This window comes from Melospiza melodia, unplaced genomic scaffold (genome assembly GCF_035770615.1).
Source record: "Melospiza melodia melodia isolate bMelMel2 unplaced genomic scaffold, bMelMel2.pri scaffold_18, whole genome shotgun sequence".
NCBI lineage: Eukaryota > Metazoa > Chordata > Aves > Passeriformes > Passerellidae > Melospiza > Melospiza melodia.
In genome coordinates, this window is record NW_026948525.1 from 12,971,975 (window position 1) to 12,991,265 (window position 19,291).

General features: G+C 49.4%; 1 protein-coding gene across 1 annotated transcript; it reads left to right on the top strand.

Annotated features, from left to right (window-relative positions):
- Window positions 1-8,153: 8,153 nt before the first annotated feature.
- LOC134433379 (olfactory receptor 14A16-like) lies at window positions 8,154-8,969 on the top strand (the record flags this gene model as incomplete). The annotated part of the gene is made up of 1 exon (XM_063182235.1): window positions 8,154-8,969. A coding segment is annotated over one exon (816 nt), but the record flags the coding sequence as incomplete, so codon positions are not given.
- Between the last annotated feature and the right edge of the window lie 10,322 nt (window positions 8,970-19,291).

The following is a 19,291-nucleotide window of genomic DNA, read 5'->3' on the forward strand; positions in this document are numbered from 1 at the left end:
CCCCTACCCCCTGATGGGCCTAGTCAAAACACCACAAACAGGGTGGCACAAGGAGAGGAAAGCAGATCAGTGTATGGGAGCCAAGCAGTGGGATTGTATCCTCTGAGGGAAGTACCACTCTGTGAGGTGCAGGGAGGAATTAGATTTGTAACCGTGCCTCTCAGTTCTTCTGATGTGAGAATGTTCAAGAAATAATTGAAGGGATTACTAGACGACCTCATTGGATTAGTGGAACAGTTAGACCAGTTTCTGGGGCCCAATATTTATACATGGGAAGAGATGCAATCAATAATGACCATTCACACCAGAAGAAAGACAGATGATCCATGCAGCTGAGCTATGGATATGGGAAAGGGAGCATGTGCAAGGACCTCCTGGGGATCTGAAAATGCCCATAGTGCACCCCACCAGTGACCACAACAGCACTGGGGGAAGGCAAGACATGGAGGAATGCAGAACATTGATTACAAAAGGCATCAAAGAGGCGGCTCCATGTAATCAAAATGCCCATAAGGGTTTCGATGAGCAGAAAAAGAAGGAAGAAACCCCAACAGAGTGGTTAGAAAGGTTGAGGAAAAATATGAGGCAATATTCAGGAGTTGACCCTGACATGGTGGCTGGACAGATTTTACTAAAGATAAATTTTGTCACTCATGCCTGGCCAGATATATGGAGAAAGTTAGAAAAGCTCCATGGTTGGCAAGAAAGGAGATTAGAGGATCTTTTAAGAGAAGCACAGAAGGAGTATGTAAAGAGGGACTAAGAGAAGGCCAAGGAAAAGCCAATGTAATGGTAACTACCATTAGGGAAGGAAACCAGAACATAAAGAACTACCCAGGTAAGGGAGGGGGATTCCAAGTGCAGGAAGATAGATGGAGGGGGGGATACAGCTCCTTGGGACTGGGCACAAAAAGGAGAATTTGGGAAACAGGGGAACCCAGTACCCAGTTTGATTTTACTGTAAAGAGAGAGGGCATATCAGAAAGAATTTCCCCCAGAGGGAAAAGGAGCTGAGGATCTACGAGACTGAGCAAAAAAGAGAAGTGGAAGATTAGGGGTGGCAGGGGCTCTACCTCCTGGGGACAGGATACCATCAGGAGCCCTTGATAACTTCAGAAATAGATCCCCAGGAGGAAGCATTTGAATTCTTAGTAGACACAGGGGCTGAAAGAACTTGTGTTTGTAGAATCCCAAAGGGGTGCAAAAAAGGTCAAGATACTGTGCAAGTAGTAGGTGCTAAAGGGGAAGGGTTCAAAGCCTCAGTTATAAAGCAAATAAAGTTTGAAGGAACAAACAAAATAGGAACTGGGGATATTCTGTTAATTCCAGAAGCAGGGTGAAATTTATCAGGACGGGATTTACAGGTGCAGTTTGACATTGGAGTCTTCCAGAGGAAGGGAAAATGGTAGTTAGGCTTCTCCAATTAAGGGAAGAAGATGAGGACAAAATTCATGAGATGAATTCTGGGCAAAACCAAAAGAATGAGGTAAATTGAACATGAAACCTATAGTAATAGAATAGTTAATGAGAACCATCCAGTTCGGGTACGACAATATCCACTCTCCCTGGAGGGGAGATGAGCACTGCAGCCACTGATCCAGGACTTACTTGAGGACAGGACCTTAGAACCATGGATGTCCCCCCATACTACACCCATATTACCAGTAAAGAAGTCAGATGGGACTTACAGGCTTGTTCAAGATTTGAGAGAAGTGAACAAAAGAACAGTGAATTGGTACCCAGTAGTGCCTAACCCCTCTACAGTACTGAGTAACATCCCAGTGGTTTAGTGTGATAGACCTAAAAGATGCTTTTTGGGTGTGCTCACTGGCAGAGGAAAGTGGGATATATTTACCTTTGAATGGAAGGACCACAATTCTGGGAGGAAGCAACAGGTTTGGTGGACAAGTTTACCCCAAGGGGTTTCTGAATTCCCAAACCTCTTCAGTCAAGCCTTGAGAGAAGAACTACAACTCTTTTCCATTGAACCTGAGTTAAAGCTCATCCAATATGTAAATTATTTGCTTTTCTTGGGACAGGAAGAAAAAAAAAATTGGGAATCCACTATAGTATTGTTAAATTTTCTGGGGGATCAAGGACTTTGGGTATCAAAAGGGAAACTACAATTTGTAGAGTAGGAAGTAAAATTCCTAGGACGTGATTTGTCAAGGGAGCTGGCGGCTGAACCCTGAGAGAATTATGGGGATAGTCTCACTGCCATGACCAAAAACTAAGAGGGAAGTCAGAAGGTTTTTAGGCCTGTTGGGATATTGTAGGCTATGGATTGAAGGCTACATGCAGGCCATCTGGTTCTTGTATGAAAAGTTAGTTGGAGAAGAGATTAGGTGGGGAAAAGGTGATGAACAAAAGTTTGAAGCTTTAAAGAAAAATTAGTCAGTGCACAAGCACTGAGTCTTCCTGCCTCAGACAAACCCTTCTATTGTTTGTAGCTATAGAAAAAGGGGTAGCACATGGAATATTAGTCCAGGACTGGGGAGGATCCAGGAAACCAGTGGCCTATTTATCAGAATTACTAGACCCTGTCAGCCGGGGGTGGCTGAGCTGCCTTCAGGCTGTGGCAGTGACTGCCCTACTCATAGCAGAAAGCAAAAAATTACACTTTTGGGGGAAAATTGAAGATATATATCCCAAACTCAGTAAGGAGTATCCTGAGCCAAAAGGCTGAGAAATCGCTCACTGGTTACCGAGTGCTAAAGTATGAAGACACCTTAATACAAAATGGTTTAGAGCTAATTGTGAGTAACCAACTCAACCCTGCCCAGTTTCTGGATGGAGAAACAGATGAGAAACTAATACATAATTGCCTGGAGGTTATAAATCATCAAACTAGAGTAGAAGAGAACCTAACAGATCAACCACTCCAAGGTGGAAAATGATTGTACCTCGATGGATCTTCATGGGTAATAAAGGGGCCCAGGATATTGGGGTACACTATAGTGCATGAAGGGTTAGTGGCCATAGAAAAGAGAAAGTTACCTTCCAACTGGTCAGCCCAAGCGTGTGAGCTTTATGCCCTGAAGTGAGCTCTGGAAAAATTAACACAGAAAAGGGGAATAATAGATACAGACTGAAAATACGCTTTTGGAATAGTGCATACCTTTGGAAAATTTTGAGAAGAGAGGGGGTTTTTAAATTCAAGGGGAAAGGAACTGATTCACAAAAAACTTATTTTAGAAGAGTTAGAAACCTTACAATTACCAGAGAAAGTAGGGGTGATATATGTTAAAGGACATCAAAAAGGAGAGCAAGGGAACAATTTAGCCAATTTAGAAGCTAAAAATGCAACTGAATCAAAGACAGAATAACTAATAATAGTATTAACAACCATGAGAGAAATGCAAAAAGTCCCCATATTCAGTGGGACAGAAGAGAAAGAACTCCTTAAAATAGGAGCCAAGAAAGATAACAAAAGGAAGTGGAGATTAGCAGAAGGGAGGCAAATGTTGAATAAACCCCTGACCAAAAAAATGCTAGAAGGCATACATGGAACAACACATTGGGGTACACAAGTGCTAAGTGACCAGTTTCTAAGGGATTGGGGCTGCATAGGAATTTTCAGAATACCTAAGCAAGTAACTGAACAGTGTGTGATATGTCAACAAGTGAATAAGAAAATCGTGAGGAAAACACCCAGAGGAGGGCGAGAACTAGCTTTAAGGCCCTTTCAAAACATTCAAGTAGACTTTACTGAGCTTCCCCAGGTACAACAGTGGAAGTTTTTGCAAGTGATAGTGGATCACATGACTCACTGGGTAGAGGTGGCACCCACTGTGAAAGCCAATGCCAGTGTTGTGAGTAAAACACTTCTAGAATCAATCATTCCCCAATATGGGATGGCAAACAGGATTGATTCAGAATGGGGAACTCATTTCACATCGAAGCCATTACAGAAAGTTGTTCAGGCCCTGGGAGTGAATGGGAATTACACACTCCATGGCATCCACAGAGTTCTGGTCAGGTTGAGAGAATGAATCAAACTCTTAAAAGAGCTCTAGTTCAGCTAATGATTGAAACCCAAATGTCATGGATAAAATGTCGCCCTTTGGTCTTATTAAGAATTAGAAGCCAACACCAGTCAGATCTGGGTGTCTCACCCTATGAAATGATGTTTGGGTTACCTTCCTGACCTCACCTCAGAAGGTTGCCACCTATGAGGAAGGGGAACCAATGCCAAGAAATAAGTGATGTCTACAGCACAAACCTTAGGAGGACTAAGACATAAAAGGGCAATTCCTCAAACTACCACCCTCGATTTCAGAATCCATAATATTAATCCTGGGAATTGGGTGATGATTAAGTCATGGAGAGATCAGCCTCTAACTCCTCAGTGGAAAGGTCCCTTTCAGGTACTGCTCACCACCAAATTGGCCGTGAGAACTGCAGAGTGGGGATGGACTCACGGCAACAGAGTGAAAGGCCCAGTAGAAGAACCCAAAGAATGGACTGTAACAACCAGGCTGTGTGAAACAAGATTGACTTTCAAGCAGAGACTGAAAGACAACCAGAAAAACACCAAGATGCCCAAGAAGTAGAGTCAAGCTTCCACCAACCAGCTTGAGAACTGTCTTCCTGTTTTAATGGGTGGGAATTAGCAGCATCTGTTGAGGGGAAGTACACAAGGGACTGTAAAATGTAATGGGACAGCTTCTTTAAGAAAATAAGACAAAGGAAGGAGGGCAAGACCAGGTTAGCCCCTTTGTTTGCTACCAAGAAGGCTCCATAGCACTGCTGTGGGTAGCAACCCCGTAGGCATGGTAAGGTGGGGACAAAAGGCCATACCAGACCTCTATCATTCCTCAGTTGTCTTTTAATTCAACAGAGACTGGAGAGCAGGACCGAGTTGCCCTCTGTACTCACCCCTAAGATACACCAACTATGGGTAGCAGCCACATAGGCACAATAGATGGGAGTCAATGACATACTGGACTTCTGGGATGCTCTTTTGTGCATTCCAAATACATGTATCTAAGGAAAACCTGAGATTATTTTCTCCTGTTCCCACTGTCCTTGCTGACATCAACAGTGGCTGGTATGACTCATTCAAGAGAGAGAGAAAATTTTTTACCTAATTTTTCGAGTAAAATGACTAGAGAAAGAGAAAAGGGGGGTTTGTTACAGATGAGTAATTATATGGTTGACCCTCACAATTAAGGGGTGAATATTAAAAATGTTAAAAGACATTTTGTAGATGTATACTTATCCTTCCCCTCCCCCTTGCACTGTTATCACAGGATGGCCTCAGTAGTCAGGGCATTTGGGAGGGTCGGCTTGTTACTATGGCAGCACCTGACCTCCTATTAAGGTGTAAGACAGTGATCTCCACCACTGGACAGCAAAGAAGGAGTTGATTGACAAGACTTCGGGAGGGGCTGGTGGTATAAAAGACAGAACATCCATTTTAGAGATAAGTACATGGTGACTGAATCCTTTGCTCCTGGTGCTGTATTCATTTCTTTATTCAGTCTTCTGTTGTATTTTGATAAGGTCTTAATGAAGCATTTAAATTTTTGAAAGTGAAAATCGTTTCTCACATGGCGTTGGGGAATGTGAGGCAGGGTTGTCCACACTGGGTCAGCTATCAAGGTAAAACTTCTCTGACCTGGCCAGACCTCCTTAGGAGAGACCCTGGATCAATATCAATCACAGAATGCTGCAACCACCTCTTGTATAATAAGAACAGCAATAAAGAACACCCTTTAAGAAAGGAATACATATTTCTTAGAAGCTCGTTGACATATTTCTTCATAACTGTAAAAGGAAATATTCCTAATGAACTGCACCAGACCAGAGGGAAATCAAGGCAGAGCCATGGTTAGCCAGGATTTGCTTGATCCTAATGAGCCCTGTGGTTCATTTGGAGCTGAGCCCTGCAAGTTCAGGATCCAGGGGAGATAGCATAAACCTTTCCAGGAGTCAAAGTCAAAGTCAAAGGAAAAGTGTCTCAAAGCATGAATGGGTCTCACTGAGGTCCATCCCCAACACAAGCTCCTCGTGGGCTCCATGGAGGAGAGAACTGGAGGCCAGGATGGCACAAAAAACATCTAAGAGATTGAGAGTGGAAAGGAACATCCAAAGTACGTTGAAAATCTTGAGTAATTCAAAGTATTAATGAGCCCCGCTTAGTGTCAGTACAAAGCTCTCAAGGGACTCGCTAAAGCAGATAATTGGGGCCATGATTGCAAAAACCTCTCACAGAGTCTGTATCAAAAGGGAAACACCAAGTACCTTAAAAAAACTGAAGTACCTTGAAGCATTAATGAGCCCCACTGAGTGTTGTTACTCATAAAGCCTCTCCAGGGACTAATTACAGCAGATAATTGGAGGCCATGATTGCACAAACCTCTCAGAGACAGCAAGACAAAAGCCAATCCCAAAGTCCTTTGAAAAACCTGCAGTCCCTACAGGGAGCATTAAGGAGCCCCCAGAGCAATTGCTGAGCAAGGCTCCCCAGGGACTCCTTCCAGCAGATCCTTGAGGCCACTGGGATGTGGGCTAGGGGAGGATGCTGAGGGCAGGACAAGGGGCTGACAGTGCCCAGCCTGTCTTGGGCAGTGCTAGGAGACCCCAGGGCCTCAGGACAAGGTGTCTCCTCACAGCCCTTGGTGGCACAGACCCTGCTGTGCCCCAGGACACCAAGACTTGGCTTCTCTTTGTCCCCACCTGCCATCAGTGCCTGCAGTTCTCTGCTCTGCCTGGGGCCTGGGGACACTTTCTCAGTCGTGTTCCTCACTGGGACCCATTAAAAGTCCATGGAACTTTGGAGTTGGATTCTGACTTGGAGTTCTGGAGAGGTTTCTTCAGCTCCCTCTCAGGGACTGATGTTCAGGGCCTGAGCACAAAGTCCCAGAGGCTCATTAAAGTCCTTGTGTTGTGTCTGTGCTGCTGAGCTGGGCTGGGCTCCTGGCACAGAGGCACCTCCTGGTAAGCAAGAAGAGCTTCAAAAGCACATTTCTCTTGATGAGCAGCTTTTCTCCAGCTCAGCAGGGCTGGGGCACTGCCTTCAACCACCCCAGACACAGCACAGAGGCACAGAGAGCTTCAATCAGTCAGGGCTGGAAAGGTGCCGAGAGGTTCCTGGGGCAGAATCACTGCCAACCCTTGGCACAGGAACCTCTGGCTGCAGGACAATGCAGCTGCAGCTCCTGGAGCCATCTTCTAAAGCTGGAATATCCCAATGCCTCCAGACCCTGTGAGTGCATTCTCTGATTGTGTCTTGTGCAGAGCAGCCAGGGCTGCCCAGGACTGTCATGCAGAGCAGGGTCCTGCAGCCCAGGGCGCTGTGCTGGGGCAGGGACTCTGCTGCCTGCCAGGGACAGCTCTCAGCCAGCCCTGGCAGCTGCTCCCAGCATGGGGGGACAAGGTCTGGGTGGGAGGAGACAGCTGGTCAGGCTTGGAAGTGTTTTCTTTGTCTGTTGAGGATGCTGCATTGTTCAGGACTGCTCCCAGCATGACCTTTAACTGTAGAATATTTTCAAGTAGATTATACAGGGAGCACAGCAAGGCTGGGGCTGCATAAATTGGAAAATCTTGCTTTTTTAATCTACTGCTTTCTGTTGCCAGGATGAAAAACTGCACATTGATATTCATCTCTCAGTCAAAGTTCAGAAAAAGAAAATAGCTTTTTCTCAGATCTTACTAAGCCAGGCAGTGACAGAAACCTGCACAGGGCCCCCTAGAAGCTGCATCAGTTTTGCTTTTTCAGCCTCCTCAGGGTTGTTCTGACAGAGCCATCAGAGCCTGGAGAGCAAGAGCTGCCACTGGGCATTGCCAGAGCTGGGAGGCTCTGCAGGGCAGAGCTGAGCCCCCAGGGCTGGGCTTGGCTCTGGCAGCACTGCAGGGCCCAGCCCTGGGCACAGGGAAGGAGCAGCTGGCAGGGACAGCTCCAGGCAGCAGAGCCCTGGGCAGGCAGTGGGGGGAAAGTGCCCCCAGGCTGTGCTGGGATATTTAAAGTCCTCTCCAAACACAACTGTTCCATGATTGCTTTTTTTACAGATTCCCATGCCAAGGCAGTGCAACTGTCCAACAGCAGCTCCATCAGCCACTTCCTCCTGCTGGCATTGGCAGACACGCAGCAGCTGCAGCTCCTGCACTTCTGCCTCTTGCTGGGCATCTCCCTGGCTGCCCTCCTGGGCAACGGCCTCATCATCAGCGCCGTAGCCTGCAGCCACCACCTGCACACGCCCATGTTCTTCTTCCTGCTCAACCTGGCCCTCAGCGACCTGGGCTCCATCTGCACCACTGTCCCCAAAGCCATGCACAATTCCCTCTGGGACACCACGACCATCTCCTACACTGGATGTGCTGCACAGTTATTTCTGTTTGTCCTCTTCATTGGAGCAGAGCTTTCCCTCCTGACCGTGATGTGCTATGACCGCTACGTGTCCATCTGCAAACCCCTGCACTACGGGACCCTCCTGGGCAGCAGAGCTTGTGCCCACATGGCAGCAGCTGCCTGGGCCAGTGCCTTTCTCAATGCTCTCATGCATACAGCCAATACATTTTCCCTGCCCCTGTGCCATGGCAATGCCCTGGGCCAGTTCTTCTGTGAAATCCCCCAGATGCTCAAGCTCTCCTGCTCACACTCAAACTACAGGGAACTTGAGCTTCTTGTTGTTACAGTCTTTTTGGTATTTGGTTGTTTTGTGTTCATTGTTTTCTCCTATGTGCAGATCTTCAGGGCTGTGCTGAGGATGCCCTCTGAGCAGGGACGGCACAAAGCCTTTTCCACCTGCCTCCCTCACCTGGCTGTGGTCTCCCTGTTTATCAGCACTGGTATATTTTCCTACCTAAAGCCCCCCTCCATGTCCTCTCCATCCCTTGATCTGGCCCTGTCAGTTCTGTACTCGGTAGTGACTCCAGCCTTGAACCCCCTCATCTACAGCCTGAGGAACCAGGAGCTCAAGGCTGCCGTGTGGAGATTGATGGCTGGATGCATTCAGAAAGACTAAATTAGATGACAATTTTTGCAAATCACTTGCAATAAAAGTCATCCTAGATAGCTCTTGTTGGTTTTCTTGCTGGTTTTTTTTCCCCTTGATTATAGTTTTTTCATATTTTCCAAAAGAAAAGCCACAGTTCATTCCAGGCAGGCTGGGGGTAAACAGCATGGCTGGTGCTCTGCAAGGGCCCTGGGGCAGACGGGAAGGAGCAGCAGAGCAGGGGCTGATCCATCCCCAGTGCGCTGCACAGCCCAGGGCAGCGTCCAAGAGCGTCCTCATGGAGCTGCCAACAACATCCCTCCTCTGAAGCCCTGGTCTCTCCCCCGGCTCACACAGGTGTCCCATCCTTGCAGGCACACACATGGCAGCACTGGCTCAGGAGCCCCTGTTTGCATTGCACACAGCAGGGGGAGCACCCCCATGCTGTTGGTGTGGGGACATGAACCTGAGGGAGCACAAATGCCATCAGTGCCTGTGGAGAACACCTGTTCTGAGGGCAACCTGTCCTAATATTAAAAATTGTGACAAACATTGTGTTAAGCAGCTCAGTCTTTTCCTTATCTTTAGTTTCTATATTCTCCACTGCATCCAATGAAGAGTAGAGACTCTTATCTCATGTTTTGCTATAAATTTTTTTGTAGAAATATTTTCTATTATTTTTCACAGAAGTGGTCAGGTTAAGCTCAGTTTTAGCTTTCACAGTTCAACTTTTCTTTCTGCATGACCTAACAACATTCTTAAATACTTCCTAAGTTGACTGACCTTCTCTCCAAAGTTGATGCATCCTCTTCTTTCCCTTGAATTTCTGCAAAAGCTCCAAGGGCAGCCAGGACAGTAATTTTCCTCAATAGCTCATCTTTTGGCACACTGGGAAGGGCTTCTCCTTCCCCTTAAGCTTACCATCTTGAAATGTGTCCATCCTTCCTGGACCCCTTTGCTTTTAAGGCCTGTTTCCCTTAAAATAATCAGTACGTGATTTGGTATTCCCCAAATATACATCCTAAACAGGCTAAAGTCTGCCCTTCCTAATTCCAGTGTAGAAGTTTTGTTGCTGCCCCTCCTTCTTTCCCAGAACATTGAAAACTTGATTATTTCATGATCAGTGTGCCCAGGGTACCCTCTGACCCCCACATCTGCCACCAGCCCTTCTCTGTTTGTGAACAGCAGCAGACAGAGCTTTCCTTGGCAGTGAGGGAGTCACCAAAAATTCTGTAAAACAGAAAACTCCTTAACCCAAATGCAGCATTAAGGAGCAGCATTCTTTATTCAGCTGGATGCGCGGGGGATAGCTCCTTCCACAGCTGTGCTTGCTGAGCACAGGAAAGTTTCTGGTTTTTTTTCTGTATTTTTCACACATATTCATTGATTTTCCCTGACTAAACACACATATGATAATCATTTCCCCAAAATCATTAGCACATTTCTCCTCACCTTTTTGCAAGCGTTCTTCTGTCCTGGGGGTCTCTCTGGTGGTCCCTGGTGGTCATGGACCCCAATGTTCCTGTGGGCCTAGCTAACCTGGCAGGACACTGAGGCTGCTGAAATTCCAGTTCCTCTTCTGACAGAATGGGCATTGTGTGATTTCCACAGGCCTGGGGTTTTGGAGAACAAGCTCCAGGTGTCAGTTTAGCTGGTGTAGACAATTAAGCATCTGGTGACATGAGGCTACAGAGTGGGCTTTGACATCACAGAGCAGGTTATGTGAGGTATTTGAGCAGCTATGACATCATATACTGCCCCTGTGACATCACAGAGCCATCTGTGACATCAGAGGGAAGAGGTCTGACATCACAGAGCAGACTGTGACATCACAGAGTTGGCTGTGACCAGCTGTGACCAACCATCAGAGATCAGCTGTGTGACATTGTAGAATGGGCTGTGACATCACAGATTTGGCTGTGACCTCATAGACCAGCTGTGTGACATCCCAGCAGGGCTGTGTCAGGTCACTGGTTTTGTCACTCTGCCCCAGTTTCCCCTCACAGTTTCTCCCAACAAGTCCAATGCTGTCCATGCCCAGCAGGGTCCCTGTCCCCCAGGATCCCCCCAGCCCACCTGGAGCCACAGCCTCCACCAAAGGATGTTCCACACGATCCACTCCAGAGCCTGACATGGGGACAAGGGGCCAGGGCTGTGTGATCAGGACAGCAAGGACGGGGATTATCCAGGTCACTGTGGCCTGGTTTGGGTTCGCCAGGGCAGGAGAGATGTCTGGCAGCTGGAGCAGGGTCTGGGAAAGGGCCTCCAAGGTGGTACTGGAGCCCTTGGGCTGTGAGCAGAGGCTGAGGGAGCTGGGCTTGTCCAGCCCGGAGCAGGGAAGGCTGAGGGGCTCCTCATCCCAGCCTGGCAGTGCCAGTGAGGAGGGGATGGAGAACACAGAGCCAGGCTCTTCACTGGGGCCTGGGAGGAGACAAAAGCCAATGGGTGGAAGGGGAAAGAGGGGAGATCAGCCAGGACAGGAGGAGATGAAATGAGTCAGGCTGGTTTCAGCATTTCCTCAACGCCAAGAGCAGCCTGAGCCCCTTCTCCATCCACCACTGACAGCTTAATAAATTGCGATTTTTTTCAGGCTGTTTTATCCCCACTCCAGGATAGGCATCCTGATACAAGAATTTCAGTGTGTTTATATCTAACACAGAATCATATTTTTCTAAAAATAATTTTAGTATGGAAGTCATTGTGGATGGTGGCCATGTCAAACGCTGCTGGGACATTGCACATAGCTCAGGCAAGAGCGTGGTTGTTATTGAATTGTGTCCTGTTCAACTGTGGTCTGTTGGCCATGAAGACAAACTTCCTGTTCCTCCGAGTCCCACCAGTTCCTGACCCCCAAAGGACACAAACCTGGTGAGTTCTGGTTCCCACTCCAGTGGTGGCACCTGCACCTCCCTCCATCCCCAGAGCAGAGCTCCCTTGTCCCAGAGAGTTCCTGGCAATGCAGGGATGAAGGAACCAGGACAGGCTGTGGGGATCAGGCGCAGAGCACAGCCAGGGATTTGGGGTGATTGTGAGCCCAGGGCAGGATGTGGCCCTTGGCCTTGGTGGACCTCATCCCATTGTCCTGGGCCCATGGCTCCAGCCTGTCCAGATCCCTCTGCAGAGCTTCCTGCCCTCCAGCACAGCCACACTGCCACCCAGCTTGGGCTCACCTGGGAACTGACTGAGGGTGCCCTCGATGGCCTCATCAGATCACCAGTAAAGAGATTTCACTGACCTGGCCCCAGTCCTGAGCCCTGGGGACGCCCCTGGATGTGACTCCATTCCTCAGCTGCTCTGAGTGCCAGGGGTTGGATGAGAAAAATGGTGGGGTGGGGGTGGGGACAAAGTGTGATTGATTGTCAGAGATGAAGGTCTTGAGTTCTTATCTAGTCAAACTGCATTAGGAGGTGCTGGGGGTAAATATCAACTGGGGATTGCTGATATCAACATATAAACAGGAAAAGAGCACAGGACAAAACAGTTCCCTCTGCATTATTTTCAATACAGTATATTCACTTTTAATAAATTTCTGAAATCTGACTACTTAACCACAGAAATATTGAAAATTTGAATTATACCTTGGGGCTTGACTTGTTTGTGTGTTTTAAACAAATGATTATGAGCCTTTTCCACTGAATTCATGAATTGAAGAGATCAAGAAAGAAGAGGCCTCTGGAGGAGGAAATTCCATCAGCAATCTCCAAGTGGCTGAGGATCCATCCCCATCAGAGCAGCAATGAACAGAAATGGGCACAGCTTTGTGGCTGCCCCAGCTTTAGCATGGGCCCTGGGCCAGGAGCAGGAGCAGCTCTTGAGGGCCCCAAGGCCAGGGCTCTTGTGCTGCCCTGGGCAGATGGGATGGCAGCAGGAGCTGCAGAGCTCTCAGCACCTCAGCCCGAGGGGAGCAGGGCAGCCAGGGAGCCTCCTTTGGCCTTGGCCAAGCACCTTCCCCCATGGCTGGGGCAGCTCCAGCTGCTGCTGTGCCCTTGCCAGGGGCTGAGGCTGTAGGGCAGTACCCAGAGCAGCCTGGCCTGAGCAGAGCTGTGGGGCGAGAGCCGGCTGGGCTGGGCTGGGGAGAGGCCCTTGGTGCTGCCCAGAGCTCAGGGCAGCTGGCAGAGCTTGCAGAGAGCTGGGCTGGGCTCAGAGAGCCTGGCCCAGAAACCATCAGTGTCCATCTAAGCCTGCCTGAGTGTGCAGGGGCAGGACTCAGGCCAGGCCTTGTGGGGCAGGGCCAGTGCCTGTGCAAGGCATTGCAAACAGGCAAGTGGCCCAGAGAGGAGGCTGCTCTGTGCCCTTGGTGGCATGAACAGAGCAGGGAGGGGGCCCAGGACATTTGTCAGTGCCAGCCTCTGTGCCCATGCATTGGCAGCCCTGGCTGCTGAGCCCAGCTTTGGCCTGGGCTGAGTTTGGCTGTGGCCCAGCTCCATCATCCTGTGGCGCTCAGGGCCTGTTCCTGGCCATGGCCAGCCCTGTCTGAATCTCTGCTGGCCCAGAGGCCCGCAGAGCCCGGAGCAGGGCTGTCTGTGCAGCCCCACAGGTGCCACGGGCTCTGCAGGAGCTGGCAGAGGCTGCCCAGCAGGGAGGCCATGGGGCACAGAGCCCCAAGGCTGCTGTGGGCACCACGGCACAGGGGCCGTTCCCAGCCGCAATGCTCCTGGCCTGGGCTGGGCCTGCACAGGGGCTGGGCCACAAAGGGGCCAGCACAGGGCCACAAAGGAGCCACACATCCGCTGCCGGGGCTGACAGCAGGGCCAGGCACGCACAAGCAATTGCTGATCATGGGCTGCACTGGCCAGGCCTGACTGTGCCAAAGGCAGAGCTCAGCTGCCCTTGGGAGCTGCAGGAACATTCCAGAGCCCAAAGAGCCTCCATGGCTGTGCTGGAGACCAAGGCTGCAGGAGGGAAATGCAGGGCTGCTGCGGGATGGGGAGGGCATTGAATTCCAGCACACACCTCAGCTCTCTGATGATCCCAGCACCATGCTGGGCCCTGTTTCAGACTGGAGCAAGAGTGACATAAAACTACAACTAAGTTGTCTTTGTCTAGAATCCTTCCTGTAGGGAAATCCCTTGTGGATGGTGGACATGTCATATGTTTCTGGAATGTCACATGGAGAAGAGGGAAGGGTTTTGGTTTCTATTAAATTTTATCATATTCACATTTTTACGTGTGCCATGAAGAGAAACTTTGTGTGCCTCTGAGTCCCACCAGTTCCTGACTCCCAAAGGACACAAACCTGATGAGTTGTGGTTCCCACTCCAGTGACTGCACTTGCACCTCCTTCCATAGCCAGAGCAGAGCTCCCTTGTACCAGAAAGAACCTGGCAAATGAGGGTTGAAGGAAACAGGGCAGGCTGTGGGGATCAGGGGCTGGGCAGATCCCAGCAGAGGAATGACTTTTGCATTGGATGGAGCTGTGCCTCCCCTTGGCTTTGTTGTCTGACAAGAAATGAACATCCCTCTGTGTCTCGGGCAGCTCCTTCTCCAAGGAAAGCAGGTGGGAGTTGGAGCCAAGGAGCTGAAAGCCGCAGGTGCAGCCTGGGCTGGAGGGAGCTCAGATTTGCACATGGCTGCTCTGAGTGCCAGGGCTGGGATGGGGGAAATGGTGGGGTGGGGGTAGGGACAGAGTCTGATTGATTGTCAGCCATGAAGGGTCTTGATTTCATATCTATTCAAACAGCATGAGGAGGTACTTGGATTCAGTGTCAATTGGAGATTGCATATATAATCGAATTAACAGGAAAAAGAAATCTAAACAGGACCTAAAAAATATTTTCTCACTCTCTTTTTAAATAGAATACATTCGGTGTGGATACACTTCTGAAATCTGTCATATTAACAACAGATTATTTGGAAACTGAAATGAAATTATTCCCAGAGGCTTAGCTTGTTAAGGTGTTCTGGATGTTAATGAGCCCTGGGACACTGAATTCCTGCGCTGAAGAGCTGAAGGCTGAGCAAGCCTCTGGAGCAGTAAAATTCAACAGCAGCCTCCAAGCTTTTAGAGTGTGTGGAGGACAACTTTTTGTCACAGCTGGTGAGTGAGCCCAGCAGGGGAAGGACTATGTTGGACCTATTGTTTGAGAATAGAGATGGGCTGGGAAGAGATGGGGTGGTTGGAGGCCGCTTGGGGAACAGTGATCATGAAATTATAGAATTCTCAATATTTGATGAAATCGGGATAAACATCAATAAGACTTTCACACTGTGCTTCCCGAGGGCAGACTTTGGCGCGTTTAGGAGAGTTATTCAGAGAGTTCCTTGGAGAGTTCCTTTAATAGTCTATAAAAAGAAAGGAGTCCAGGAAAGGTGGATGTGCTTCAAAACAGAGATCTTGAGGGCACAGGAACCAACTGTTCCTGTGTGTCAAAAGATGAATCAACAAGGCAAACATCCAGCCTGGATGGGCAACGAGGTTTTGAAGAGACTTGGGAATAAAAAGAGGATGTATCATCTTTGGAAGGAGGGTGAGGTCTCAGAAAATATTGAAGGGGGTTGCTAGGGCACATAAGAAAAAATTAGGGAGGCCAAAATTCAGTTCAAACTTAATTTGGCAACTTCTGTAAAGGATAATTAAAACTGTTTTTATAAATATATTAACAGCAAAAAGAAGAGTAAGACCAAATTTTGTTCTCTATTGAATGAGGGAGGAAACTTAGTAACTGCAGATGAGGAGAAGGCAGCAGTGCTTAACACCTTCTTTGTCTCAGTCTTTAATGGGAAGACGGCTTGTCCTCAGGACAGCTGTGCTCCTGGGCTGAAATATGGGGTCAGGGAGCAGAATGGGCCCCCTGTTATCCAGGAGGAGGCAGTCAGAGAACTGCTGAGCTGCTTGGATGTTCATAAATCCATGGGTCCAGATGGGATCCACCCCAGGGTGATGACGGAGCTGGCAGATGAGCTTGCCAAGCTGCTCTCCATCATTTACCAGCAGTCCTGGCTCACTGGGGAGGTTCCAGATGACTGGAAGCTGCCCAATGTGACACCCATTCACAACAGGGGTGGGAAGGAGGATCCTGGTAATTATAGGCCAGTCAAACCTCAGTACCCAGTAAGGAAATTGAACAGTTTATACCGAGTGCTATCACACAGCACTTACAGGATGGCCGAGGGTATCAGAGACAGCCAGCAGGGGTTTAGGAGGGGAAGGTCGTGTTTGACCAACCTGGCCTCCTTTTATGACCAGGTGACCCTCCTGGTGGATGCAGGGAAGGCTGTGGATGTGTCTGTTTGGGCTCCAGCAAGGCCTTTGGCATTCTGTCCCACAGCACACTCCTGGAAAAGCTGCAGCCCAGGGCTGGGACAGGAGCACTCTGTGCTGGACTCAGAACTGGCTGGATGGGCCAAGAGAGTGGTGGAGAGCAGTACTGCATCCAGCTGGCAGCCAGGCACCAGGGGTGTCCCCAGGGCTCTGGTCTGGGGCCAGCTCTGTTCAATATTTTTATTGACAACATGGATGAGGAGATTGAGGCTTTCATTTGTAAATCTGCAGATGACACTAAGCTAGGAGGATGTGTCCATCTTCTGGAAGATAGGAGGGCTCTGCAGGGAGACCTGGAATGGTTAGATGGATGGGCAGAGTCCAATAAGATGAAGTTTAATCAGTCTAAGTGTCAAGTCCTGCATTTTGGCCACAATAATCCCCTGCAGCGCTATAGGCTGGGGCCTGTGTGGCTGGACAGTGCCCAGGAAGAAAGGGACCTTGGGGTACTGGTCAACAGCAGCTGAATGTGAGCCAGCAGTGTGCCCAGGTGGCCAAGAAGGCCAAGGGCTCCTGGCCTGGATCAGGAATGGTGTGGCCAGCAGGAACAGGGAGGTCATTCTTCCCTTGCACTTGGAACTGGTGTACCTGGCATTCTTCCCCTGTACTGTATCTTGAGTGCTGTGTACAGTTCTGGACCCCCCAATTTGGGAGGGAAACTGAGGGACTGGAGCGTGTCCAGAGAAGGGCAACAAAGCTGGTGAGGGGTCTGGAGCACAAGTCCTGTGAGGAGTGGCTGAGGGAGCTGGGGTTTATTATCCTGGAGAAAAGCAGACTCAGAGGTGACCTTCTTGAAAGGTGGTTGTAGCCAGGTGGTGGTCGGTCTCTTTCTCCAGGTAACAACTGACAGAACCAGAGGACAGAGTTTTAAGTTGTGCCAAAAGAAATTTAGGTTGGATATTAGGAAAAAGTTTTCGACACAAAGGGTGATAAAGTATGAGATTAGTTTGCCTGGGGAGATGGTAGAATCACCATCCCTGGATGTGTTTAAAAAAAGATTGGATGTGGCACTTGGTGCCATGGTCCAGTTGAGTTGCTGTTGGGGCTGGGTTGGACTCGATGATCTTGATGGTCTCTTCCAACCCAGTAATTCTGTGATTCTGTGACTCAATGATTGCAATGGGTCCCTGCCAGCTCAGCCCCTCCTGCAATTCTCACCCTTTGGCTCAGCCTTTGTGTACCCTTGAGGTGCTGGCAGAGCTGTTGGGGACAGGGCAGGAGCAGGGCAGCCCCAGCATTGCCCTGTGTGTGACACCCCAGCGGTGACAGCCCCAGTGTTCCCCTGTGTGTGACACCCCAGCGGTGACAGCTCCAGTGTTGCCCTGTGTGTGACAGCCCAGCGGTGACAGCTCCAGTGTTGCCCTGTGTGACACCCCAGTGGTGACAGCCCCAGCGTTGCCCTGTGTGTGTGTGACACCCCAGCGGTGACAGCCCCAGTGTTCCCCTGTGTGTGACAGCCCAGCGGTGACAGCTCCAGTGTTGCCCTGTGTGACAGCCCAGCGGTGACAGCCCCAGTTTTCCCCTGTGTGTGACACCCCAGCGGTGACAGCCCCAGTGTTCCCCTGTGTGTGACAGCCCAGCGGTGACAGCTCCAGTGTTGCCCTGTGTGACAGCCCAGCGGTGACAGCCCCAGTGTTCCCCTGTGTGTGATAGCCCAGCGGTGACAGCTCCAGTGTTGCCCTGTGTGACAGCCCAGCGGTAACAGCCCCAGCGTTGCCCTGTGTGTGACAGCCCAGCGGTGACAGCCCCAGTGTCCCCTGTGTGTGACACCCGAGTGGTGACAGCCCCAGCGTTGCCCTGTGTGTGACAGCCCAGCGGTGACAGCCCCAGTGTCCCCTGTGTGTGACACCCCAGCGGTGACAGCCCCAGTGTTCCCCTGTGTGTGACACCCCAGTGGTGACAGCTCCAGTGTTGCCCTGTGTGACACCCCAGTGGTGACAGCCCCAGCGTTGCCCTGTGTGTGTGTGACACCCCAGCGGTGACAGCCCCAGTGTTCCCCTGTGTGTGACAGCCCAGCGGTGACAGCTCCAGTGTTGCCCTGTGTGACAGCCCAGCGGTGACAGCCCCAGCGTTGCCCTGTGTGTGACAGCCCAGCGGTGACAGCCCCAGTGTCCCCTGTGTGTGACACCCGAGTGGTGACAGCCCCAGCGTTGCCCTGTGTGTGACACCCCAGTGGTGACAGCCCCAGTGTTCCCTGTGTGTGACACCCCAGTGGTGACAGCCCCAGCGTTCCCTCCCTGCAGTCGCTCCAAGGGAAGCGTCCAGAGCCGCGTCCAGTCCATGGAACTGAGCGGCCACTGCCCACCCTGGCCTGGGCTGATGTGGATTCTGTTTTAAATGAGAAGCTTGACTAGGCAGCATTTAATTTATTATTTAATATGGTAAAGTATGACTAGTACAGTGCTGGGTACAGTGGGGGAAGTTTTCCCTCCAACTGCACACCAATAGTTGAGGCTTACAGGTATTTATAGGGGTACTCATAAACTTCCTCAGCAGTTTCTATTCTAAATTTTTACTCATCAGCAGTTTCTATTCCCAATTTTAATGTCACAATTCTATACACTACCGTGATTTAGGTTTTCTCAGGATCTATCGCAAAAGCAGTGTCCCGAGATTGTGGTGGTTCGGTTTCTGAAAGAAGGAATTAATCTCCCAGATGGTGTGGTCCAGCTGTCAGATGTGGGTCCACCTTTTAATTGCAGAGACTATAAACCTCATAACAGTGATGTCCAGATTCCCTTGGTTGAAACTATAAATCCTTGAGTTGATGTTCATCTTCCTTTCTCAAGCTGCTTTTCTCTGTTTTCTTAGTGTGAGATAAGCATGTTTCCTTTATATATATTCTAAAGCTATAGTTTCAAAGACCCTTACTACAAGCAATATTCTAAAACTATACTTGAAAATGTTATTGCAAAACTCTCTAAGGATTAGCTACAACCAGAAAGTTCCTGTCAAAAAGCAACATCCTTAACGCTTTAATTCAAATGCTCCTAAGTCAACTCAAGACTTATAAAGGCTAATTACGAACAAAAGATAGGTTCAAAGGCCTTCTACCATGCTTTACTTGCCTCAGTAATTATTAAAATTAGTC